General features: G+C 42.6%; 1 protein-coding gene and 1 long non-coding RNA gene across 2 annotated transcripts in view; one reads left to right on the top strand and one right to left on the bottom strand.

Annotated features, from left to right (window-relative positions):
* LOC147108727 (uncharacterized) overlaps positions 1–27989 on the bottom strand; it is a 41434-nt gene that overhangs the window by 9428 nt on the left and 4017 nt on the right. The gene's annotated exons all lie outside the window — the stretch shown is intronic.
* LOC147108728 (protein-L-isoaspartate O-methyltransferase domain-containing protein 2-like) lies at positions 244–27831 on the top strand. The gene is made up of 6 exons (XM_086005486.1): positions 244–332; positions 4252–4576; positions 6153–6255; positions 14930–15101; positions 21861–21984; positions 26767–27831. The coding sequence occupies exons 2-6, from the start codon at positions 4270–4272 to the stop codon at positions 27147–27149; spliced, it is 1089 nt and encodes a 362-aa protein (XP_085861612.1). The 5' UTR covers positions 244–332; positions 4252–4269; the 3' UTR covers positions 27150–27831.

Genomic DNA, 27989 nt, shown 5'->3' with positions numbered 1-27989 from the left:
GAGCAGGCTCGAGGGGCCGAATGGCCTACTCCTGCTCCTATCTTCTATGTTTCTATATTTCAAGGTCCGGGGTCCCCTTTTCACCTTTGCTAGGTTGGAAAGCTTTGGGGCAGACAGCCCAGTCGAGGAGACACTGTCTGTCCATCAAGCAACAGCAATCCCAGATAGCCAGACTGCGCAGGCGTCCCCCCTCCTTTATTAGCATATATTTTCGCTTTCATTTGCATGCGACTGACGCACTTCCTGCCTCCGTCACTGCTTAGTGTTTACATGGTGAAGTGAGCGGAGTGCTGAACGGCAGTTTGACAAAAGAGCCTAGACAGCGCGACGCGGTAAGCGGCGAGCCGGTGCTAGCCTTCTTCTCAACATTCGCGTTGCGACACGAAGGGAATGATATATATAGAAATAGAAATATAAAAACCATATTAAAACCCTGACCGGTCCGGGGAAAATGTCGTTGCGGCGGCCCGGCTGTGTTGTGTTGCAGCAGCGGGCTGATGTTCGCAGCTCGAGACAAGTGAGGCACAGCGCCACCGACAGGCCAGACGGGGGAATAGCCGCTGGATTGCATTTCTAACAACAAAATATTGACAACAGAGGGTGTTAGAATCATTTTAAAAACTGTGCCCCGCTACTGCAAGATATCCTGATTGTAGGCAGTGCAGAAAGGCCCTATCAAACTGATTATCTGGTTTTAGGCATCCGAGCTATGCGGAACCTGGTATTGATTACTTTAAGAATTTAAAGGAATGGATTAATTGGCCTCAGTAATATGTTTGAGATTGCCACAAACTCTAAAGCATGGGGCCAAGCTTCGAAGATACATAGATAATTTAGATTCAGCCACTTCTCACACATGATGGATATGGAGAATAGACTGTCCAGTAAGTCAGTGGAGGCAGCTAGTGTAGAAAATTTAAAGGAGAATTGGACAGACATTTGAGGAAGTGGATGGTTCAACGGTATTTGTTCCGAGACCGGCTGGGTAGACTGCAGAGTCTTTTCAGCTCCTGTGCTTTCCTATGTTGTATAATGTAAGACATGGTTGATGTTGAGAATCGTCGTGCTCTGTAAATTTCACACACAGCCTTATAGTTCAAGAAGAGTAAGAAAGCCAGCATATTTCAAAAAGAATGAATAGTATCAATATTATAGTGACTCCTGTATTTAACCTAGTCATTTTATATTATATGGTTTTAGTAGCTGATGTAAAATATTTAATCTTGACTTTAATACTGTTATACTGAAGGTTATTATGGTCCATATATTCCTTGGTTGTATAGAGGGCTACATAGTGGAATTAAAATACTATCTGGAGGCTTACATCCTGGTTGTACAGTACTGCAGTTTGGAGGTCAGAGTGGCTTTAAAATTGCTGAAATCTGCATTCTGGCGTGGAGTACAATAATTGCAAACTTTGACTGAACAGAACCACGTCTGATGATAGTTTCCACCTGATTTGATCTTGAGCTACCATAAAGCTCCCTTTGTTTGAAAATGGAACAAGCCCAGATTTATAACCATGTAACTAAAATACAAAGGTGCTTAGTAACTTCAGAAGAATCTTTGCTAAAAAAGCTTTTGTTTGCATCGCTGAGCGAATAGTTTAGCGGGTAACAGTGAAAGCTTTTCTATCGGTGACTCTGCCAGTCACAGTGGAATTTAAGTTCAGTGTAAATAGTCAATAATGGTTTATTTTGGTAGGAGAGCTCAGTTGCTTTTAGACACTATCTCTGCCTTGGGGCAGGGGGAGAGGGGTGTTTTGGGAAAGGGACATCAGAAGTTTTTCACTCCAATAATAACTATTACTGAAAAGTACAAAACCAGTAAAAATGTTGAGGATTGGCAAGCCTTTAAATCATCTTACAAGGATAGTTCTCAGGTAAGATATTCAAAATATTTACTTCCAACTGGGAAGATTTGAGAAGCTCTTAAAACATTGTAAGTTCCATGCCACATGTACCACTTGTGTTGCTTTTTTGTGTAGCCCTGATGTGATTCTTTGCAATTTGTCCCCAAGTCCCAACTGCATTGCAAAATGTTATGCATTTTTTTTGGTAATGTTTTGGCATGCTCAAGCAAAACTGGGTGTAAATATTAGAGTTGTATGCAATGTGATCATCTACATGCTTGGGTTACCTCGGGTAATCCTGTTGTTAAAAGCTCCTGGGATTGATTTGTTAATCAAAAGTGCTGCTACTTTTTTTTATTGTTGCTGGGTCAGGTGAACTAATTAAACTACAGCACTAACCAGGCCACCGTGTAGATAAGATAGGTTGTTGAAAATGATCATGAGAAATAATGCCGAAATACTGCATGGATAAACTGAAATAATACAACATGATTTGTAGTATTTTAGCAACAATGTGACACAGAACCAAAGATTGGATACTGGCTGTGGAAGGAAGATGTTGGGTATAAGCCAGGAGAATTGAGTGACCAATACTGAAGTGACATGTTGAAGTAACAGACCATATTCTGACAAGAAAGCATTGGGCAGGGCATGTATGTGATATGGCTAAAGATCGGTATTTCTGGAAGGTGATGGACTGAGTCTCGGCTGGGAAAAGACCACGAGGAAGATGGTGAGACTGCGTGTGAGAAGACCTGAATGGAAGAGTCACAGTGGGCAGACAGTGCAGGAGCTGGAGCAAGGGAGAGTGCTGTGGCGACATCTTGTCTTCTATGGCTAGCTTGGTATGGTGACTGATCAACTAGCAACAATGTAAACAAAAGGTTACAAGGAGTGTTAGTGTTCGAATGTCTATTTTTAGTGGACAGAGGACTTCTATTTTTAATTCTGTCTCTCTCTCCTGAAGGAACTGACTGTTGGTATGGTCCCACAGGCACAGTCCACCCTCCAATATCTCACTCTCAGGGCCTTTATTCATGTGTGAACTTAAGCAGTGAGTGTGAACGGGCATTTGCCTGTGAAAGGTATCAAAGCTTAGCCTGATCTTGTTGAACACACACACAACTTTCTGGTTGGGGGTCACTGAATAATAAGCAAGAGCTGGAGCCCTGGCTAATTTTCTCCCATTCCCTAAGGTGAACTAACACAGTACAAAGTGGGGATTGAATCTGGGATCCTCTGACCTGTATATGGATTATTACTGCATTAAATAGTGTCCTTGCCCATTAGGCCGCTGAGCCAGAAGTCATATTTTGAAGTAATTTCTCTGCTGCTGTAAGTATCAGTCAGAACAGTAAAACAAAAATAATTGATAGACCAGGGACATAGCTTACTAAAATAAAAAAAATATTTTAAGTAGTTGCTTGTGTAGGTTTATACAGGTTCTGCGGTATGAAATTGTTAATATAAGCTACAGTCAAACTAAATGAATGCAGTGTTGGAATTGTGTGACGTGATGTAAGGTGGGAATCCGGAGTCAGTGGCGATGGGGTCTCTGATGCTGATAGCAGATCCAATACTAGATCATAGGTTATCAATCACTCGTACTTTGTGAATGTGAAGCAGTTAGGGGAAAGGTTCACATTCCAAGATTAATGCTTTCTTAGCTCATGCTGATTTAAAAAACCTGTTTGCATGTTTATTAAGAAGTTTGAAAACTGCAGAACCCAAAATACATGGGTAATTTTTGGGCAATAACAAGCATTCTGGTATATTTCTTGACCAGGCAATACATTTTCAGCTGTGCCAACATTCATTGTAGTGCATTTTTAAGCCATTTAGTGGTGCTAGATTTCAGCTTGTTGGCAACTAGCTGTCTGTAGTAAATATATAGTGAAATCAGTCTCTTAAGAAGCACATGTAGAGAAGGTTGCCTAAAGCCTGCCACTGAGGCAGTCATTATAAACTGGAAATGTTAGTAATATGGCTGTTTGAAAATGACTTTTTGATTAACATAGATAATGTAATTTAATTAAAATACAGTGAAGTATTTTGACCGACTTGCCACCATGTTGCTTTATGTGGACTCGTATTCAGATAATGTTTTACATGGTACAGCAAAACACTATGTATGCTTCTCAATGGGAAAGAAAGCACAAAGATTTCCATCTATGCAATTGTAACTTCCTGCATTTTGGTGGGAGCTGCAGACTATATTAGCAAACACCAATTTAAAATACAAACTTTGAGTTATAAATTAATGACCATTTAAGTAAAGAATATTACTTTTAGAAATGTATTGCTCAACATTCATTTAACATCATAGTGTTGAATAACAATGAGATGCTGTCTTCTTTGTCCTGTATAGTATCTCACAATTTCTTAACTTTAATGCGCAGTTCTAACAATTGAGAAAGATGGGAGGTGCTGTGAGTGCTGGTGAAGACAATGATGATTTAATCGACAATCTGAAAGAAGCACACTACATCCGAACAGAGGTGGTAGAGCAAGCTTTCCGAGCCATAGATCGTGCCGATTATTACTTGGAAATTTACAAAGATAATGCCTATAAAGACCTGGCTTGGAAAAATGGTAATATCCATTTGTCTGCACCCTGCATTTACTCTGAGGTAATGGAAGCACTGGACCTACAGCCAGGATTGTCCTTTTTGAACCTTGGAAGTGGCACTGGCTATTTGAGTACAATGGTTGGCTTAATTTTAGGTGAGCCAATATGTTAAGACAGTTACAGTTTGTTTAAGGTTTCCACTAAGTACAGTAACATACCTTGAAAGCTACATGTAGTATGAAGAAAACACATACTGTAGTTTGTTACGAGACTGTAATAATACACATAAGGGGAACAAATGATCTCACTGAGCAGTTTATAGTTACCAGATCAATCACTTACACACTTGAGCACATGCTTCTCCACCCTCCATAAACTTGAGCTTATCCAAAACTTGCTGCCTGTATCCTAACTCGCACCAAGTCACATTCACCCATCACCCCTGTACTTGCTGACCTACATTGGTGCCCAGTCTGGCAATGCCTCTTTTTTTTAATCATCCTTGTTTTCATATCCTTCCATGGCATCGCCCCTCCCTATCCATGTAACCTCCTCCAGCCCTACAACCCTCTGAGATCTCTACGCTTCTCTAATTATGGCTCTTATGCCTCCCTGATTCTTACTCACTCCACCATTGGAGGCTGTGCCTTCAGCTGCCTGGGCCCTAAACTCTGGAATTCCTTCCCTAAACCTCTCCACCTCTCTCTCTCTCTCTCCACCTCTCTTTCTCTCTCTCTCCATCTCTCTTTCTCTCTCTCTCTTCCTTTAAGACACTCCTTAAATCTTTGACCAAGTTTTTGGTCACCAATCCTCTGTCACAATGTGTTTGCTAATGTTCCTGTGAAGCACCTTGGGACGTTTTACTACGTTAAAGGTACAATATAAATACAAGTTGTTGTTGTTCTTGTCCTTCACTCTTTCCAGATAGAAATCGAAGGTCATTCTCCATTACTGTATTGCCAGAGTTGGGACTGCAAGTCTTGTGTAGCACATGACTTGGGTGTTTTGCAACATTCTGGGGTCATGATAATTTGAATTTGCTTAAAACTAATATTTAACTTCGACCTAATATAATCAGTACTGTGTTATAATCTTTCATTGCTGTAATCGTTGTGCCACTTGCATTTTTGATTAATATCTGACCAATGGCTGTTGGGTTAAACAACAAAATGAGAATGTCATAGACTTCTAAAAGTTGCAGTTGATAGTTTGCAGCAAGTTGGGCAAAATCAATTTACACAGAACATCAAGGTTTCATTTTTTTTCTCTACCATCAATACCCGTAGTTTCACTCAGTAAAGCAGAGTTGTCATCTTATTACCTTGGATGGTTGAATATATTGCATCGTCTGTGTTTGTGTGTTGTAATAAACTACTTTTATCGTACTATGGCTGGTAAGCACTTCCTCATTGCAGTAATACACACCTGTTGCAGTTGTGTTAAAATTGTAATTTTTCTTCTAAAACTTGTCACAGAAATTGTTCTATCCATACAATACATGTGTACACTGTATTTTGTAACTTATGTTCAGTGCTAGTAGTCTTATTTGAATATAACCTATATTTTGTAATGAAAATGCATTTTAAAGTATCTTGAGCCAATTTGACATTAGAAAGAATAACATTAAGTACTTTTCAATTTTAGCAAATAAAACTATTAAATTTAAATGCAGATTGGATTTCCTCTATTGATTACAGTTACTTTCATTAACTATTAAGCCTCTTCCTGCAGGCCCCTTTGGAGTAAATCATGGAATAGAGCTACATGTTGATGTTGTGGAATATGCTAACCAAAAGCTTGAGAACTTCATCAAGACAAGTGACAGCTTTGATAAGTGAGTACTCTAGACCTCGAGCTAAATGTTTCTAATTGAGTGGATGCTGAGGGAGAAAGCGGAACCCTTTCCAAACCAGGCAAGCCAATACCAAACCTAAAGTTGCTTGGTCTGAAGCAATTAAAATTTCACAAATGCAGACTGCAGGCTGGCTGGTCCACACCACATTGAAATTATGTATTGGCCCGGGTTTTCCAGGGCCTATGTCGTAAGTGCCCCGCAGGTTCCGGGTTTCCATGTGCGATGCGCATGCATGAAAACCCGGAACTTGCGATCTGTCAAGTTTCAGCTTGACCATTCGTACCCATCCGCAGGAAATGGACATTCGCTGACGCAGGTTTGGGCTATTTGCCCAACTACTCCCCAGCGAATGCCCACTAAACTCTTATGCCTGGTAAAAGCAGTCGTAGGGCCTTCTTTTACCAGCATAAGGGTTTAAATAAATATTAAAATACATTTTTTAGTGATTTTAACCATACAAAAACTTCTTAAATTAGTTTAGGTTATTTTTGGCCCCTTGAAAAATGTTTAAATTTATTTTTCAAAAAACTATACTTTTGTTTTAAATGTTTAATTAAATTGTATTTTAATTAATTTTGACCATGTGGTGATTTATTTTTATTTCAGTGCTGTGAAAGTGTGTTTTTTAGGTGATTTCTATTGTGCTTACGGGGATTCCGTATGTAAATGGAATCTCCACAAGCATAATAGGAATCCCCCTTTGTGATTGGTTGGGCTAGCCCACGTGATCCCAGGGATGCTTGTGAACCGTATGTGCCCCTGGGATATGTGGGCCTTTATGCAGGCCTACGCCTGCAGGCCCAGAAGCGCAAGTCTTCGAAGGTATGTGTGGAGTTTACTTGCGGTTCGGAGGCATTCGCCCGCGGGAAGCCTCCCACCACAATTTCCAGCCCACTGTGTTTGAAATGACCTATACTTGCACAAGCTACCCATCCATGTCCTCATGTCAACTCCTTGTATCTTTCCCATGGGAAATAAATACAAATCTAATTTTTGCACCTAACCTGTATAGTGCTTGTGTATAAGCGCAAAGTGTCTTGGTGGTCATTGGACTATTGCATACCTTGTTTTTTATGATTCATTATATAAATTCTTAACTTTTCAATGCCAACAATTAACATGTTCCAAAATGGTTTACTTTTGTAATGGTCATTCAGAAAACAAGCAAACCTGAATCCGTTATTCTCAGTATTTAATTTTATGCTTGTATAGACATCATTGCCCATGGCACAGTATTCCCAGATTGAAATCAAAAAATTCCCTGTAGACTATAGAAAACATACTGTATTTTTTCCCTGTATGAGCATACCAGGGAAATACACCAATAAATGTATGTCCATATTTGTAATGTTTACAGTGACAAATGGGGACCAAATTAATTCAGTAAATTGCTCTTGTTTGCTAATATAAGTAAGGCATTGGAGGTTTGTAGAACTGAATCAAAATGGTGAACATATACACTAATTACTGAAGATGAATTTTAAAACAAATTCAACTTAACTGCTGAAGCCACAAATTTTTCTCTCAACTTTGTTAATTGCACATTCTTGCCAAAACTGTAATCACTTTATAGTCATGCATTGTTTTCAGAAAAATAGTATGACCTGTAGCATATAGAAACATCGAATGAATATTTTCGTTTTTTTTTCACTCAACACTTTTGTGTTGTATGCATCAGGAATATTTAAAATGTGTGGATCTAAATGTGAATTGAACAAAAACATTTTACTTTAAATCCCTATTTTCTCCCCACCTCCCTTAAAGGCAGTGACACAGAGGCCAGCCATGCTGTAGTACAGGAAACTCTCGTTTAAACGGCACCTAAATATCCGGAATTCTCTATTAACCGGCAAAATTCTCACTCCGAAAACACCACCTCAATAACCGGCAATGTTGCCGAGTCCAAGTCTCCCGCGGTGGCCGAGTTAGTCAGTGGGGGTAGTTCTCCAAACTGCCACTACTTGGCTTCTTGGCGCTGTCGGAAATCAGAACACCTCAATACCCCTGTAACAGGAGTCTGACTCTCCCGCGCTGCCGGTAGTCTCTTCTGATCCGCCATTTTACAGGGGTACTGTGTGTCTTCCACGCTGCTGGTAGTCATTGCATTGCATTACCCTCAACTGGCAGTACTGTACTTGTAGTGTATGTACCTTTAAGAGGAACTATGTTTTTGAAGCCCCTGTATACTGTAGTACCAGTAGTGACCACTCGGGTATATAAGCCTGTATAGCGTCTTGTGTAGTTAGTTCACCTCCAGACTTTGTTCAGTAAACACTTGTTAAATCAACTCCTGCATTCCGTGTCTCCATTAACACACAGATCTAACAGTGGCGACGAGTTAGAAACGAACTTACCTGCAATTCGGCAGCACCTCAAGGAGATCGATTCCTCAGACGAAGGTCGAAGCCAGAAGCAAGAAAAAAAAACAAAAAAAAACTGTGGTTTCACCAGCTAAACGGGCTGGTGGCAGGTAGTGCACTGATCCTTCCTCGGCTGCGGCGGGCTAGAGCTCGATCGGGTGGCTCTGCAACGGGAACCGCGGAGAGCAGCGGCGGGAAAGTGCGGGAGACGCCATCTTAACTCGGCGGGGAAGAAAGAAAAGCGCGGGAGGCACCATTTTGATCCATCGGGGACGGAGGAAAAGCGCGGGAAGCGCCATTTTAGATTTTCAAGATGCCGAAGACTGGCAATATTACTGCTTTCGATAGTGATATAGAAGATTGGACCACATATGTGGAAAGAGTGGAGGTATATTGCAAGGCGAATGAAGTAGCAGATGATAAAAAGGCATCGGTACTTCTAAATCTGATGGGCGCAAGGACATACGGGCTGTTACGAAACTTGATCACTCCAGCCAAACCGATGGACAAGAATTTTAAGGAGATTGTTGATACCTTACAGGAGCACTTAAACCCAACACCGCTGCTGATAGCGGAACGATTCAAATTCTTCAGGAGGAATCAGCACAAGAATGAAAGTAACGCTGATTACCTCACCGAATTACGAAAGCTGTCAAAGCACTGCCAATTCGGGGCAGGACTGGCAGATTCTCTACGAGACAAATTTGTATGTGGTCTCCCAAGCGAAGGAACACAGAAAAGACTACTTTCTGAGAAAGATTTGACACTGGACAAGGCTTTCAGTGTGGCTGTATCATACGAAGCAGCAGCAAGAGGAGCTGCAGAGATACAGCAAAAGCCACAGGACTTCGGCACCCATGAAATGACACGGGGTTTCGAGAGATGTTATCGCTGCGGCAGATCCACCCATGACCAGAAGGACTGCTGGTTCAAGGACAAAACATGCAGGCAATGCGGAAAGATGGGACACATTGCACGTGTATGCAGATCTGGAAAGAAATCCGCTGACAGTAAAAAGGTCAATAAGGAAAAGTACAGAAAGGTACAAATGATGACGGCCAGTAGCTCCGAAGACCAGAAGAGCGATAGCAACTCCGGAAACAAGAGACTAAGCTGTCTCAAATTACATAATGTAATTGCCAAAGAAGATTACCAGACCATTTGGGTTACCCTCACGATAGCGGGGTCCCCAGTCAAAATGGAGCTAGATACAGGATCAGCTCTGACCGTCATAAGTCGACGGGATTACGAGCGGCTATTTCCGCATATACCTTTGAAAGACACATCCATTATCTTGAAGACATATACGGGGCAGAAAGTATACCCCAGAGGGAAAATAAGGGTGCCTGTTGTATACAACGGCAAGGAAATACAGAAGTTGTATTTATACATTCTGCAAGATGGTGGTCCACCGTTGTTGGGACGTGAATGGATCAGAAAGATACGTTTAGACTGGCACTCCATTCAGGCACTGACGGTGACCAGTAAGAAAAAAAACGATGATGACGTCATACCTGGACGATTAAAAGAAATCTTGGCTAACGCCAAAGAAGTGTTTCAACAGGAACTAGGAACCCTGAAAGGCGCCACCGCCTCAATAAAAGTGGAAGATGCGGCAATTCCCAAGTTTTTTAAGGCAAGGCCGGTGCCATACGCAATTCGTCCAGCCGTCGAGGCAGAGCTGGAGAATTTGGAAAAAGCAGGCGTGTTATCCAAGGTAGATTGGAGCGAGTGGGCAACACCCATCGTCCCGGTCATGAAGAAAACGTTGAATAATGATAAATCTGAAGAACAGAGAAAAGTTCGCATCTGTGGGGACTTCAAGGTGACTGTAAACCCGGTTCTTAACAGGATAGAAGATATTTTCGCCTCACTATCCGGAGGGAAACGTTTCACCAAAATTGACTTAGCACAGGCATATCTACAGATGGAGGTTGAGGAGGCCTCTAAAAAGTATCTCACGATAAACACACACAAAGGCCTGTACCAGTACAATCGACTGGTTTTCGGAGTGATATCAGCTCCGGCTATCTGGCAAAGAGCTATGGAGTAAGTCCTGCAAGGGATTCCGGGGACTCAATGATACCTAGACGACATCCTTGTAACAGGAGAAAACGACAACGAGCACCTTGCCAACTTGGAGCAGGTGCTCACGAGGCTGAGAGAACGGGGCCTACGAGCAAATCGCCCCAAGTGCGAATTTTTCCAGAAACAATTACCGTATTGCGGCCATGTCATTAACGAAGAAGGGTTGCATAAGTCACCTGAAAAAATTGAAGCGGTCGTAAAGGCCCCAGCGCCTGAAAATGTCTCACAATTAAGGTCGTTCCTGGGATTAGTAAATTACTATCATAAATTTTTACCAAACTTGTCGACGGTTCTGCACCCTCTTAACGCACTGCTACAAACGGGAGTAGTTTGGAAATGGAGCGAAGACTGTAAACTTGCCTTCCATAAATGCAAAGGCTTGATCACGTCCAGGGAAGTGTTGGCTCATTACAACCCATCACTGCCTATCAGACTGGCGTGCGATGCATCCCCTTACGGCGTGGGAGCGGTATTATCGCATAGATTCCCTGATGGCTCGGAGCGGCCGATAGCTTTTGCGTCATGCTCATTGAACTCAGCTGAGCGTAACTATGCCCAGATCGACAGGGAGGCACTCAGCCTGGTGTGGGGGGTGAAGAAATTCAACCATTACCTACACGGACAAAAATTTACCTTGTTGACTGACCATCAACCCCTCGTCTCCATATTCAACCCTAAAAAGGGCGTTCCCATTATGACAGCGCAAAGGCTACAGAGGTGGTCCCTTTTCCTAGGGGCACACCAATATAACATAGAATACAAAGGAACAAAACAGCATGGGAATGCTGACGGGTTATCGCGCCTACCATTGCCAACGGTGGAAGAGGCGCCTACAGTGGACCCAGTGGAGATGTTCCACGCGACTATAGTGGAATGTCTACCGGTGACAAATTCTACCATTGAAAAGGAAACGCGAAATGACCCGACTCTCTCACGAGTCTACGATTTAACGGTGAAGGGATGGCCAGCACATGGCGAACCACTGTTGCCAGCATTCTCGCAAAGAAGAGAACAGCTGTCAGTGTGCCGAGGAACCTTGATGTGTGGATCCAGAGTGGTGATTCCACCCAAACTGAAGGATAGAGTGCTAAAGGAGCTTCACGAGGGGCATCTGGGTGGAGTGAAAATGAAGAACTTAGCCAGAGCGTTTGTGTGGTGGCCAGGTATCGATGGAGACATCGAAGAAATGACCAAGAGCTGCCTAGGATGCCAGAAGGTCCAAAACGCCCCACCACAAGCCCCTCTACATCCATGGGAGTGGCCCTCATCTCCATGGCAAAGGGTACATATCGACTTTGCTGGTCCATTTATGGACTCAATGTTCTTAATCGCGGTGGATGCACAATCCAAGTGGCCGGAGGTAATAAAGATGTCCTCCACCACCACGGAAAAAACCATCACAGTATTAAGGACCATATTCGCCAGGAATGGGCTGCCTGAACAGATCTGTTCTGATAATGGACCGCAATTTGTATCCGAAGAATTCAGGAAGTTCTTAAAAAAACAATGGGGTTAAGCACTACACGTCCGCCCCATACCATCCCGCCACCAATGGATTGGCTGAAAGGTTTGTCCAGACCTTCAAGAAGGCCATAAAGGCCATGGGTAATGAAGACATAAATCTACAACATAAGGTAGATAACTTCTTGTTTGCGTACAGGAATGCAACACGTGGTTACAAACCAAACCCCCGCCATGATGTTTTTCAATAGAAGCCTAAGATGCCGGCTGGATTTGGTCAAGCCAAACGTCAGAAGGGACGTAGAGAACCGGCAATTTCAAAGCATGAATGAAAGGCCAACTAGAACCTTCCAGATAGGTCAACCAGTTTTGGCCCGGGACTACCGTACCGAGAAATGGCAGCCTGGAACTATTTGCACACGACTAGGACCGCTGATGTATACCGTGGACATTGGAGAAAGCATAATAAGGCGCCATGCTGACCAGATCATAAAGTCATCCGAAGAAGGACAACCTACACCACAACTCTATACGCCTAGTGATGAAGCAGAGATACCCATAGTATCTACCTCCGATCCGGTGATACTGGAACCAGATGAACCCGACACTGGCATTGAAGCCGAATCGACCTTGCCAAAAGAACCTACTACACCACCGAGGCGTTATCAGGACCGAGTCAGGAAGCCTCCAGAGAGACTGAATTTGTAATTGATTAACTTCAGCAAATGTGTATACTTGTAAAAATGTTATGTACTATTTATCTAAAAGGGGAGGAATTGTAGTGTATGTACCTTTTAAGAGGAACTATGTTTTTGAAGCCCCTGTATACTGTAGTACCAGTAGTGACCACTCGGGTATATAAGCCTGTATAGCGTCTTGTGTAGTTAGTTCACCTCCAGACTTTGTTCAGTAAACACTTGTTAAATCAACTTCTGCATTCCGTGTCTCCACTAACACACGGATCTAACAGTACTTAATCAAGCATCTTCCACCATCCATTTAACACAACATTCTGTAGGTGAGTACCCAATTCCTGTATACTGCACATTTCTTGAGTTTTTTTATTTTTCTTTGTTAAAAATAGCCTCGGTAGATAACCCTCTCTGTCATCTGGAATTTTTGATCAACCGGCAACACGTTGGTGCTGGATACCAAAGAGTTTCCTGTACCTATGTGTGAACTTAATCAATTTTAGCAGGTTATTCCATCATGAAAGGCATCACAATCATGTCTTCACCTGATATCCACATGAACATTTTTCAGTAGGATCACTGCAAAGCAACCAGTCTTTTTATTTTTATTTTTCCCCCTTATTGGCCCAAGAGCACTGAGATCAATTCGATTACTCCAGAAGCTATCCTGAAATGGGCTAACTCGGCACAGACAGCCAATTAAACCTGCTGCACCAGATGGTGACTTTATACTCTAGACCATCCGGGAAGTTAAATCATAATTTTAAAAGAAAAACTTTATAAAATTATAGCAATCAGAAGGAGGCCATCTGACCATCATGCCTATACTACTGCTAGCTCTACAATGGAGTTGTTTTCCTATTGCTTTCTTGTATCCTTTTAATGTTTTTCTTCAAGTACTTACCTCAGACCTTCTTGAGCGTTGTGATTAATTTGGCTTTATTAGCCACTTGTGATGTATTCCATATCCTACTAATAGCCTTTTGCTTGAAACAAATTCTTCTAATCTACCCTTTAATGCTTCTAGTATAAATTCAAAGTTTATGGCCCTGTGTTATTGATTCCCCAACCAGTGGAAATCTTTCACTATTTCCCTTCTCAAACCTTTTGTAATTCTGAACACTTCTATTATATCTGTCCTTAGCCTTCTCTATTCTGTGAATATAGCCCTCGTTTTGAAAATCTCTGATCAAAACTATGTCCTCCCATCTGTAAAAGTCGGATAGCCAGGTGATGAAGGCTAGAGTACTAGTCTTTAGTTGCTTACACGCCTTTATTCACATAGACACACATTGCATACTGTGTATTCCTTAGATAAGCTTGCCACCCTTCCCCACCCTATTCCCATTTATGAGAGCAAGAGCGTCCCCAATTAAATCCCACCACCTGCATACAATTAACACTCAATTCCTGTACAGCATTTAAGTAAAATTAACACCATCCTCATGACATCCAGTGAACCTACGTTGCACTTTTTCTATGACTCCAGTATCTTTCTATAATAGGCTACGCAGAACTGCCCTAACTGTGGCGAAACAAGTGTATGTACATAGTCATCATATTTTTGCTTTTTGTATTTACTGCCTCCGAAATTAAGCTAAAAATCTTATTTTACCTCCTGCAGTTCTGCTTTTAAAGATCTGTTTATGTACACCCCTAGAGCTCTGTTCTTCTCATTCAGAATTTTACCATTTCAGATATTTTTAGTTTTTTTCCCCCAAAATGTACCTCTTTCCATCTATTTTCACTGAATTTTGTTTACTGTACCTCTGCCCATTCCCTTTAACTTGCACATGTTCTCCTGTGGTCTCCTGCATTCTTACCCTCCATTTGTGATGCTCCCTACTTCTCCCTACTTTGGTATCATTTTGATCATAGTTCAGCTATACTCATGTGCAAATCAGTTGTGTATGGAGAACAAAGAGGTCCCAACACAGATCCAGGGGTACATGACAAGTTACATCTTGTCAATCTGAGAAACATTCATTTATTATAGTGGTCAAGTGAACTAAAACAGTTTTTCACACTTGCAATATGATTTTGTAAATTTAGGTTTGAATTCTGCGAACCATCTTTTGTGGTGGGTAACTGTCTGGAGATTGCTTCAGATAGTCGTCAGTACGACCGAGTCTACTGTGGGGCAGGAGTTCAGAAAGATCACGAAGAGTTCATGAGAAATCTGATTAAAGTCGGTGGAATCCTTGTCATGCCATTGGAAGAGAAGGTAAGTTTAAGGCAAATTAATTCCAAATAACTAACTTTATGCCTTTTGCAGTATAAATCGTCATCATTCAACCGTGCCATCTCACATGACCTCTACACCCACTGACTCGATCACAGACAAGGCTACCTCTGATCACTTCTTTGTATTCCTCACACTTCACATCTCCCATTTCTTTCAACCCCACTTCCTTTTGCATTCCCTTCTGGAAAAAAAACTCTTTCTTTTCCCCGCCCACCCCCACCCCGGTCACTTAAAACTGCACTTTTAAACTCCCAATTGTCTTGCCTTTTGCATTCTATTCTCCAGTTGTCAATTTGCTCAATCACTCACTCCCTCATATCTGCCTTTAGCGCCCGTACTCTCCCACCCAGATTGTTCCTCCTGGTATGGCCCCATTTTCACTCCCACGAGTTCAAGGAGGGAGATAGAGAAGATGATGAAACAAAAGAGGGTGTATGATGCATGTCAGGTGAATTCTTCAAGGGAGAACCAGACCAAATATAAGTTGAGAGGGGAAGTGAAGATGAAAATAAGATTGGCAAAGAGAGAATATGAGTGTAGAATGGCGGTTAACATAAAAATCTTCTACCATGTAAACAGTAAGCGGGCAGTAAGAGGCAGGGTGGGGCCTATTGGGGACAAATAAGGTTGTCGTCGTACGTGTCTTCACACTGTTCCCTTTGGGGAACTATATGAAGTGGTGGAAGGATTTCTGGCCGCGATTAACGCTCCTTCTGTGACCGTAACCATCTTCGTACCAGCCATTAGGGTGGTTAGTCCTATGGCGGGAGGGTTTTACGGGCTCCCACAACCCATACGAGGGGGGGGGCACCCACACACGCAAGTATCCCGCTGGATGTCAACCCAGAATTTAGAGCCGGAGCTCCGACTCCACTTGCCGGGACTGTCTGGATCGGGGTTCGAAACCCTACGCCTTCTGGCCCAGCGGCGGGGATGCTACCACTACGCCAAAGGCCCACTCCACAAATAAGGTGATATATGCTTAGAGGCACAGGGCAAGGCTAGAATACTCAATGAGTACTTTGTATTGGTGTTTACTAAGGAGGTGGATGCTGACAAAATATCGGTCGAAGTGGAAAAGGTAGAAACAATGGAAGTGGTGTAAATTGATAGACAGGATCTCCTAGAAAGGCTGGGTATGCTTAGCGTGGACAAGTCGCCTGGTCCAGATTGCTAAGGGAATTGGGGGAGGAGATAGCGGAAGGGCTTGCCATAATTTTCCAATCTTCCCTAGGTGCGGGGGAGGTGTAAATGTGACACCATTGTTCAAGAAAGGGTGCAAGGTAAACCTAGTAACTACAGGCTGGTCAGTTTAACATAAGTGGTGGATAAAGCTTTAGAAACAATAATAAAGGAAAAATTTAATGGGCACTTTGAGAAGTTTAAGCTAATTAAGGAGAGCCAACATGGATTTGTAAAAGGCAGATTGTGTTTGACTAATCTAATTGAATTTTTTGACGAAGTAACGGAGGATTGATGAAGGGAATGCAATGGATCTTATCTACATGGATTTTCGGAATGCGTTTGACAAAGTACCACATAGAAGGCTGGTTAACAAAATTGAAGCTCATGGAATAGGTGGGTCAGTAGCAGCTTGGATAAGGAATTGGCTTAAGGACAGAAAACAGCGAGTTGTGATAAATGGCTAAATAACAACAGAAAATGCTGGAAAAACTCAGCAGGCCAGGCAACATCCGTGGAGAGAAAATAGAGTCAGCGTTTCGGGTGAAAACCCCTTTGTCAAGACTAAAGAAGCACAGGAAATGAAATGGATTAAGAGGCCAGGCTGGGAGAGAACAAAAAAGAGGAGACATTAAGAGGTATTCAAAACGAGACGAGATGGTGATAGGACTAGTGGAGACAAAAGACGGCTCAGATTAGGTGTGAAATGCACTGGCAGAGTGGGAGACAGCTGCCATGTGGGAGAGAGAAAAAAAAAGAAAGCGGGGGGGGGGGGGAAAGGCCAAAACAAAGGTGTGGATAAAAAATATAAGTAAAAATGTAATAGGGGCCGAGGTTATGATCTGAAATTGTTGAACTTGATATTGAGTCCGGAAGGCTGTAAAGTGCTGAGTTCAACAATTTCAGATCATAAGGCATTTTACAGCCTTCTGGACTCAATATCGAGTTCAACAATTTCAGATCATAACCTCGGCCGCTATGACATTTTTACTTATTTTTTATCCACACCTTTGTTTTGGCCTTTTCCCCCCCACTTTTTTTTTCCTCTCTCCCACCATGGCAGCTGTCTCCCACTCTGCCAGTGCATTTCACACCTAATCTAGAGCCGTCTTTTGTCTCCACTAGTCCTATCACCATCTCGTCTTGTTTTGAATACCTCTTAATGTCTCCTCTTTTTTGTTCTCTCCCAGCCTGGCCTCTTAATCTATTTCATTTCCTGTGCTTCTTTAGTCTTGACAAAGGGGTTTTCACCCGAAACGTTGACTCTATTTTCTCTCCACGGATGTTGCCTGGCCTGCTGAGTATTTCCAGCATTTTCTGTTGTTATTTCGGATTTCCAGCATCTGCAGTATTTTGCTATTGTGATAAATGGCTGTTTTTCAGACTGGAGGATGGTAGACAGTGGTGTTCCCCAAGGGTCAGTGCTGGGGCCACTGCTTTTTTTGATAAATGACCTGGATATTGGAATGCAGAGTAGAATTTCTAAATTTGCCGATGACACCAAACTTGGGGGTGTGGCAAACGGTGAGGATGATGTCAATTGACTGCAACAGGACATAGAAAGGCTAGCAGAATGGGCAGACAAGTGGCAGATGGAATTTAATAGAGAAGTGTGAGGTGAGGCATTTTGGGCAGAAGGAACAGGGAGAGGCAATATACACTTAATCACACAGTTTTAAAGAGCATGCAGGGATAGAGGGACCTGGGAGTTAATGTGCATAGGTCCCTGAAGGTGGCAGGACATATTAAGAGAGTTCTGACGAAGGGTCATCGACCTGAAACGTTGGGCTGGATTTTCTCAGCCCCAAGGAGGCGGGCATGGAGGTGGGACTGCCGGTAAAGTAGCAGAAAGTGGGGGCGGATGACAATATACACTTAATGGCACAGTTTTAAAGAGTGTACAGGGACAGAGCGACCTGTGCATAGGTCCCTGAAGGTGGCAGGACATATTGAGAGAGTGGTTACCAAAGTATATGAGATCTTGGGCTTCATAAATAGAGGTATGGAGTACAAAAGTAGAGAAGTTATGCTGAACCTTTATAAAGCGCTGGTTAGGCCACAGCTGGAGTATTGCGTCCAGCTCTGGTCACCACACTTTAGGAAGGATGTGAAGGCCCTTGAGAGGGTGCAGAGGAGATTTACCAGAATGGTTCCAGGGATGGGGAATCTTGGCTACAAGGACAGGTTGGAGAAGCTGGATTTGTTTTCATTAGAGCAAAGGAGGTTGAGGGGTGATTTGATAGAGGTGTACAAGATTATGATGGGTTTGGATAGGCTAGGACGGGGAAAGGCTGTTCCCACTAGTTGATGATACAAGGACTAGGGGACACAGATTTAAGGTTTTGGGCAAGAGATATAGGGGGGATGTGAGGAAAAACTATTTTACGCAGCACGTGGCGAGGACCTGGAACTCGCTGCCGACGGAAGTGGTGGAAACAGAGACACTCAATGTTTTCAAGGGGAGACTGGATAGGCACTTCAGGAAAATAAACTTGGAGGGCTACAGGTTAGAGCGGAGAATGGGACTGACTGGATTGCTCCACAGAGAGCTGGCACGGACTCGATGGGCCAAATGGCCTCTTTCTGTGCCGTTATGATGCTATGACTGAGTGCAGATTTGAATATATCTGGCACATAACTGGTTTAACCATCCATCGCCAGATATGGCTGGATCACATCAAGCACTCTCGGGCTTAGCTATCCTCTGCCAAAACCACTCACTACTCCGAATGATCCTGGAATGCAAAGGTATCCCCCGGCTTTTTTTCTTTACTACGAATCATCTCCTTAAACTCCTCTCTCCTGCCTCCTCTACCCTCACCTTCAGCAGCAATGGGGAAGAGCTCATGGATTTCTTTGTCGCTAAAAGTGACTGCCCTTGCCCGCCAAGCCAAACTTCCCCCAAGCTTCTCCCTGCCCTCCTCCTGAACGCACATCTTTCTCTAGTTTCTCTCCTATCTCCCCTCATGCCTTCTCTGAGCTCATTTTGTCCATGAGACCCACCTCCTGCTTTTTAAATCCCATTTCCACTAAACTGCTGACCACCTAACTTCGCATCCTGTCCTTTTGGGGGGGGGGGGGTGCCTGAATTTTTAGTACGTACTCCCAGTAGTCAAGTTCCACACAAGGAGTACAATTTTGTAAAGTTATCCCTTGGATAAATCGAGAAATGTAGGTGACACGAAGCTTGAGTTTTGGTGCACTAACAGCATAGAAATCTAAAGTCAAATAACTTCTATTGCAGTAAACAATTTGCCTCCATGAAAGCTCTCTGTAATAAAAGAGTAATTATAATGAAACTGAGGTGACTTGAAACAGTTGGCCAACAATTTTTGTTCTGGAATCTGGTGGGTGTACAATGTTTATTAAAGGAATACTCCCAGGAACGGGCTCCAAAACACTACTAAAAATTATCTGTAGAATATGCTGGAAAAATCACAAGATTTCAGTTCCCTTTGCTAGTAAATGTTTTTATTATTTATGATCTCCGAGCCCTGCTCTGTGCTGTTATTTCTTTCATGATTGATTTTCATAGGAGTCGTCACATTAAAAAAAGAACTAATCATTCATTTCATTTCTTGTGTGGCATCTTGCTGTATGCAAATTGCCTGCCATGTTTGCCTCGATAGCAACATTGATTGCACTTCAAAACTAACTTTTTAGTTGTGAAGCACCTTGGGACGTAATACGGTGCTGTTTCTTTTCTGTCAGTGATTCCATTTTGACACATGACATTATAGGCACCTAGGTGCCACATCCCTGTGCTGGATCTGTTGCATCGTGTTCTTATTGATGTACAAATAAATATTTTGTAATGAGTCAAATATTTTAAAGACATTTTTTAAAATGTAGTTCAATGCCCCTGCATCAAATGTATGTACATTAGAACAGTTTTTTGAGATTAGCCCGTAATTTCCGATGCCTGCGGATGTGTACGAGCTGTGTACACACCCGTAGGGACCTCGCAAGTGTTGGTTTCGTGCATGCGAAGCACATACGCTGAAAACCGGCACTTCCAATCTGTCAAGAACCCTCTTGATAGATCCTCCGCCTGCCCTGGAGAAGGGCCTCTGCGGGTGAAGAGTTCTGCTTTCTGCGGGTGAAGAGTTCTGCTTTCTGCAGAACCTCCACCCGCTGAAATCCTTTAAAAATCTTATGCCTGGTAAAAGCAGGCGTAAGGCCTGCTTTTACCAGCATAAGAGTTTAAAAAAAAGTAAAAAAAAACAAATGTTCACTCATTTATAATCTAAAAATACTTTTTTTTTTTTTTTTTTATAAATGGTAAGTTTATTTTTAGCCCGGTTTTTTAAAAAAATGTCCCCCCCCCCCCCACCACCAAAATTAATTTGTTTAAAATATTTAATATAATTAACTAATTTTAAAAACTTGATTTAAAAACAATCTTTAATATTTTGATGTGTTTTTGGAGTGATCTCCATTTATACTTTTGATGGGTCTAAGCTGAGAGACCTGTCAAAAGTATGAAGGGGGATTCCCTTCTTTCATTGGTTCCCCATGGCCCACATGATCCCAGGGACGCTTGCGAACCGCATGCGACCCTGGGCCCTGCGCATTTTGTAGTGGAGGGGCCCAGAAGCGGAAACGTCCGGACCTCTGGAGCCCTCGAGTAAGGTTGTAGATTTTTTCCAGATCGGAGGCCTCCGCACGCAGGAAGCTTCCGATCGGAAAATACGGGCCATTGTGTTCCGAACACAGCCTCACCTGCCAGTAGCACTTACCTGGAATTTGGGCTGTACTCTCCCATGATTTTCCATCCATTAGCAACATTTTGTAAAATGAGCCCATATATGTACAGGTAGACTATCCTTTATCCGAAAACCTCGGGACCAGCCGAGTTTCGGATAAAGGAGAATTTCGGATTTCGGAAGGTGGGTCGGTGGGGGTCCGCGAGTGGGGTCGGCTGGGGGTCGTGCGCACGACTTACGCTGACGCTCAGCGTAAGTCAGGCGGGGGTCGGGGCCGGCGGGGTACGCAGGGGGGGGGGGGTTGTCGGGGCTGGCGGGGGGGTCGGCAGTTGTCGGGGCTGGCGGGGTCCGCGGGGGGGTCGGCGGTTGTCGGGGTTGGCGGTTGTCGGGGCCGGCGGGGTCCGCGGGGCGGTTGGCGGGGTCCGCGGGGGGGTCGGCGGTTGTCGGGGTCGGCGGTTGTCGGGGTCCGGCGGCTGGCGGGGTTGTCGGGGCCGGCGGGGTCCGCGGGGGGGTCGGCGGTTGTCGGGGCTGGTGGGGTTGTCTGGGCTGGCGGGGGGGGTCGGCGGGGGGTCGTGCGCACGACTTACCCTTTATCCGAACTTCCGCAACCGGAACCCTCTAAAAACCTTCGGTTTTTTTGTTCAGCGTAAGTCGTACGCACGACTTACGCTGAACGAAAAAACCTTCGGTTTTTAGAGGGTTTCGGTTTTCGGAAGTCCGGATAAAGGGTAGTCTACCTGTATAGATTTTACATTAACAATTGGGATTATGTCACAGTTTGAAAATTCCCTTTTTTAATCATTGTTATTCCTACTTGCAACTTAATATTTCTCGGGATTCTTTGATGCAGCTTACTAAAATAATGCGTACAGGATTGAATACTTGGGAAACTGAGAAAATCTTGGCTGTCTCCTTTGCTCCTCTAATTCAACCTTGCAGCACAGATGCTGGGAAAGTACGAACAGTCCATTTGCGTAAGTTTTATTAGTTTGATTTCGTTTATCTGTAGTTTAAGATACTTAATGAGAATTTAAATTTTAGTAAATCAATTGGTGTATTCAGTAATCTGCTTTCCAGATGCTTGTCTCTATGCATATTTCCCCCAACAGTGAATGACTAGTATTTTCATAAATCTGCTCTGTAGCATTGGTAAAACTGTATATATAAGCACACGTTTACATACTTCTGGTATTGGTTGTGTGTCAGATTTTTGCGTCAAACTAAACCTCAAAGGCTTTAAATTCGAAGTATTTTTCTACCTTTTGGAGCTTTGTTAATTACATGAATGTTTTCTATGAATGACATATGTGGACTTATGACTCGCTAATATATTGGGTCTTGTGCTAATGTAGTTGGAAAGTACCTGGATTTTTTACAGCATTAGTGGTTATATTTTACTCACAGCTTGAACAGTACAATAATTAAGTTTGGCATTCACTGATTACATCATCCAAGAAATAGAATCACACTTTCTTTGACTATACTGGTAGATACAGCTGTTGATTGATCAGTATTGCTTTGGATTTTAATTTAATTTTTTTCCTAAATTTACTTTCAAGCAATGCTTCCTCTAACTATTACCATGGGTGCGCGGTCTGTTTATTTAAATGTGTGGACCCGCGCACGCACAGTATCTTCAACGGGACAGCTTGTGAGCGGCCTGCGCGGTACCTTCACCGATTGCTGCACGGCCCCGCACCCACACAGCTTACAGGGAACGTTGCCTTTATGTGCAATATCTATCTCTGTGTGTATTTTTTTTGGTTGATTGCATTAGTTGTGGAACCAAGATCAGTTATTTGATCCATGAACACGTTTATGGTTAGTTTAGGTTTACAAAGTATCTAGAGGATATGGAGTGAGCAAGATTGCATTTCTTCTGAATTACACATTCTAAAGGTTTTCCTGTCGGTGGGATAAGCTTCATATTTCACCTATTTCTCTCGTGTGCAAGTAGATGTTTTGATACTAGTACCTCTGTAATATCTTGTAAAGTGAGATGAAGGCCCAAAATTATGCCATGGAATACTAATGTGTGAACACTTAACTCATTAGTCTGAAATTTTAGTGGAGGCATTATTTTAAATGAATTAGTGACTGCTGAAATAGAGGAATTTCAAATAAATGCATTAAGTGTTTGTATGATTATATCCCATGGTGCAATTTAATGGTCTAAGTGGCAAAACCTTGTAAAGTACAGACTGTAGCCAGCGATCATGGCAGAGCTGTGGTTTAAGGACAAAGAAAATTGTCTCAATTAATATTTATCCAAATGAAGTAGCGAGCCAAACAGGCCAGCAAATTCCTAGGTATGATTCCCAGTGTGTATTGAGTTAAGTGATCTTAGCTGGGCAGTACTGTGGATGCTAAATTGGTTTCCACACTTGTAGGGTCTAACCCATCATAATTCTAGCCCTGATCACTCCAGGAATTTCTGCTAGAAGTGCACATTTGTGGACATCAAATAAGGACAGGATCAAGATTAGCTGTGACATCCCCTGCAATAGAATAGTCTGCTGACACTTGCTGTCAAGGCTGACTCAAATAATAGCCATTTGAGTGGGTTCCTGGAGGATGCCTGGCTTGTGTAGAACCTTAACCCCCCAATAGAGCCCACACCTTCAGGAGTGAGTGGATAACATTTTAAAATAGGAAGAAAATCAACTTACCTTTACCAAAGTAATCATTATTCTTTGAGCTTGACTTTTAGCATGCAGTTTGACCCTGAAGAGCGTCACAGTGGAGCCCAATCCACTTCTCATGCAATGTCCGCACGTGCACTTTCCAACGCTAGATCGCGATCGGGAGCAAGAATCCTGACTGACGTTTCACCCTCCTCAGCCTAGGGGTGCAAAACCCAATTAGAATGCCCAAAGTGAATCCCCAAGTGAGATCATCAAATTGGAACTTCTAACTTAGTGCTGCACGACACAGTGCCTTTAGTCATTAGTCTAGTGGGGAATCGAGACTATCTCTTCCAAGAAAAATGTAATGGACAAAAAAAATTACTTAAATTCCCCTATGCCCCTCAGATCCTGGTAGCAATGTTCTGAGAAGACCAAGCAGAGCCCAGATGCTTTTCCACTGGTATTGGTGAGAAGGAGTCCTGTAGAGAATACTGTCATGCCTCCCAAGTTTCCAGTTTTGAGCAGCATTAACAGAGTTCTTGGAGCAACTTGCATTCTAAGCCACAGGAACTGTATAGATTAAGATCAGCGGGTAGGAAGGGACTGGAGAGAAAATCAAGTGCCTGATTTCAACAATACTTGTAATGCAACCGGAATATCATTTTTGGTTGTAAAATTTGTAAATGTATTCATCTGATGATAATTTGTTTTGAAAGAAGAAAAACTGATGGAGAAAAGTATCAGTTTTGTTCGATTTTCTCCAAAAAGTAGCAGCATACTGTATTTGATTTTAAATCTAGCAGTAAAATGTCCGACCTAAGAAAGGTGACGCAATCTTTACTGACATTGACTGATGAATTTGGTTTAAAAACATTTATCAGAAGGCTTGATTTGCATAGCAATTGTTTGTTTGAAGTAGTACTCTACATTTAAGCACTGCAGGTTCAACCCTCTCTTTTAAAAGGAAGGAGGCAACATGGTCGCATTGTCTGTGCTAATTACCAGCTGGGAGAAAGAGAGAAAAGAGGCTGCTGATATCCTGAAAGTTATTATATCCAAGTTCTTCTAATGGCTTGGTGGTGTTGCAGTGAGTCATAACAACAACTTGCATTTATATAGCACCTTTTTAAATGTAGAAATACATCCCAAGGCACTGCACAGAGGTGTAATGAAGGGGGGGGGGGGGTGGGGTGGAAACGGCATCAAGCCAAAGAAGGAGTGATCAAAAGGTTGGTCAAAGTTTGAGTTTTATGAAGTTCTTAAAAGAGGAGAGGGAGGCGGAGTAGCTTAAGTGGGGATTTTCAGAGCATGTGGCCTAGGCAACTGAAGACATGGCCACCAATGGTGGGGTGAAGGGAGAGGGGGAGGGGGGGAGTTGTAGAAAGGGCCAGAGTCAGAGGTGCATTGTGGGGCTGGAGAAGGTTAGAGATGGGGAGGGTTGAGGCCATAAAACGATTTAAACATGAGGATGAGAATTTTAAGCTTGAGGCGTTGGGCAGCTGGAGGGAGGGGGAGCCTAACAGCAAGAACAGTGGTGATGGATGAGTGGAGGGGCAATCGCAAGAAGGATGAAAAAACTTGCATATAGGAGCATCCAATTGTTAAATACTCAGACTTTTGTATTTTTGTTTGCGTGTTCTGAAAAGTGTTTTCCGTAGTACTGCAGTAGGAAATGCTGTACACCGAACCTAGGGTGAAAAATGCGACTTGTCAGTCATCCAGGAGCAAGCTGCTTTCAAGGCTGCTGAATTGAGAAACCGAGCTTGCGTGCAACATCAGCCTGCGTTCTCCTTCCAGCTCCAATTTTTCACTGTCTTATATTTTTTGTTTCTCTGCCTGTTGTTTGAAATCCTTTGCAGCCTTTTGCAGTTCTCTTTTAACTGTTGAGCTTCTTGTATTTTTTTAAGGATTTGTTTTCTTTGATTAAGTATTATAGATTATAAAATCGTAGAAATGTTAGTTCACAGGAGGCCAGAAGGCTGTCTGAAAAGCTAAACTTAGACCGGTTATCCTATCCTTTCCTCGTATCCCTTTTTAAAAAAAAAAAGTAAAATATTTATCCACTTCCGTCCTTAAAAACTTATGGATTCTGCTTCCATCACTGTTTCTGGTAGAAAATTCCTTGTCCTAACAACTATCTACACAAAAATAATTTTCCTAACTTCTTACTTTGTTCTTTTGCTGATGATCTTAAATTTATGCCCTTTAGTTACCAACTCGTTGACCAGTGGAAATAGTTTTTCTTAACTAACTTTATTAAAGCCTCTCATAATTTTGAAAACATCTATTGTTGTTTTGGATTTTTTTTTTAAAGTCCGCTTACTTATCAAACTGTTATGTAATGAAAGTTTAGTTGCTGGCTTCTTTTTGCACACTCCTCCACAACCTCATGTACAAGGAAGTAATCATCAGTTAGTTGAGGTGATCCATATCAGATTAAACTTACTGTGAATCAAGCATCGTTCTTTTCCTTTCTCCTAGCCCCCAAAAGTTGATCATTTTAAATTGTACAGGTAGACTACCCTTTATCCGGACTTCCGAAAACCGAAACCCTCTAAAAACCGAAGGTTTTTTCGTTCAGCGTAAGTCATGCGTACGAACGAAAAAACCTTCGGTTTTTAGAGGGTTCCGGTTTCGGAAGTTCGGTTAAAGGGTAAGTCGTGCGCACGACCCTCCGCCGACCCCCCCGCGGACCCCGCCGGCCCCGACAACCGCCGACCCCCCCCGCGGACCCCGCTGGCTCCGACAACCGCCGACCCCGCCGGCCCCGACAACCGCGGACCCCGCCGGCCCCGACAACCGCCGACCCCGACAACCGCCGACCCCCCCGCGGACCCCGCCGGCCCCGACCCCGACTGACTTACGCTGAGCGTCAGCGTAAGTCGTGCGCGCGACCCCCCGCGGACCCCCGCCGACCCACCTTCCGAAATCCGAAATTCTCCTTTATCTGAAACTCGGCTGGTCCCGAGGTTTTCGGATAAAGGATAGTCTACCTGTAGTAGTTTTGGTAATGGGTTCTGTGCAGAGAATATTCTAGAGCAGAATTTATAAATATTATTTTTGCTCTATGCTAGTTTACATTGTAAAGAAATGGATATGTGAATTCTTTTTAAATTTATGATTTCACAGCTTCAGTTAGCGTTGGATCTCTCCAAGACTTAACTCGGATCTGCATTCGTCGGACTCTTAAAAATACAATAAATCAGGACAAGTCAAATGGCGGAGTTCCTCCAAAGGTTCCATCCAAATTTAAAAGGCGGCGGATCCGCAGGCGACGCATGGATGCAATCGTCCTTGTTGACAAGCAAGTTTTTGCAAGTCGAATTCCAAATCCTTTTGATAACAACAATAATAATGGTGAGGACATGGAGGATGTTAGGAGAGATGATGATGAAAAGGAGTACAGCGACTTTAAACCCGAGTCTCCATTAAATCTGCTTCGAGAAAAAATCCTGAGTCTGCCTTTACCTGAGCCATTAAAATTATACCTACTGTACTACAGAGATAAATAAGTATTGGAAATGACCGCTAGTAATAATGTAATATATTGCACTTAAGCTAAAGTTTGAAAAATATAGGGGGACATATACTGCAATGAAATAAGTGAGCACTTTTACAGACTTGGTTGATTAGCAATTTCCTATTAATAGTTTACTACTAAATTGACTAGTTTCTCTCACTTTAAAAAAAAAAAGTTCTGGCATTATCCATGTAGAGTATTTGCAAAACCTAAGTATGCTTGGCTCTGCTGTACATTACTGCATCATTTATGGCAAGCACTTCTTTAAAATCAACATACAAGATGAATAGAGAAATTTAAAATGACTATCCCTGTAAAACTGTTTCCGGTGGCTTGTATCTCGTCTGTATAACAAAATATTGTAATTTGTAATAACTTAGTAGTTGAATATTTAATACTGTTTAGTTTAGAGTAAAGATGGTAGATTTTAAGCACGTTCTGTGCTTTATATGCCAAAATTGTTTTTTAAAATGCAATTGTTAAGATGTAACTTCTTTAGAAATTCTTTTCAGATTAGCTTCTTAATTTAAAAAAAGGTTTTAAAAAATAACATTGGTTACTGCTCTAACATTTTCATATTTTTGCAGATTGCTTAGTAGATGAACTGATGTAAGCAAGTACTTGTTTAGTCATTTCTCTGCAATAAATAAAACAAAATAAAAGTTGGTACATAGTTAACCTTTTGTTTCCTCAATGTTAAAACTTTCAAAATGCACACTATAGATCAGGAGTGTGCAAACTGTGACTTATGGACATTTGCGGCCTGCTTCCACTAGGCCCAGGAACTCGGTTATATTTGTACTTGCTGATTGTCCTGTTTCAATTTCAATGG

Source organism: Somniosus microcephalus, chromosome 13 (genome assembly GCF_052327205.1).
Source record: "Somniosus microcephalus isolate GS21.2 chromosome 13, FLI_Smic_1.0, whole genome shotgun sequence".
Taxonomy (NCBI): Eukaryota; Metazoa; Chordata; class Chondrichthyes; order Squaliformes; family Somniosidae; genus Somniosus; species Somniosus microcephalus.
The sequence above is the reverse complement of the archived record's forward strand: the minus strand, read 5'-3'. Positions and strand labels throughout refer to the sequence as shown.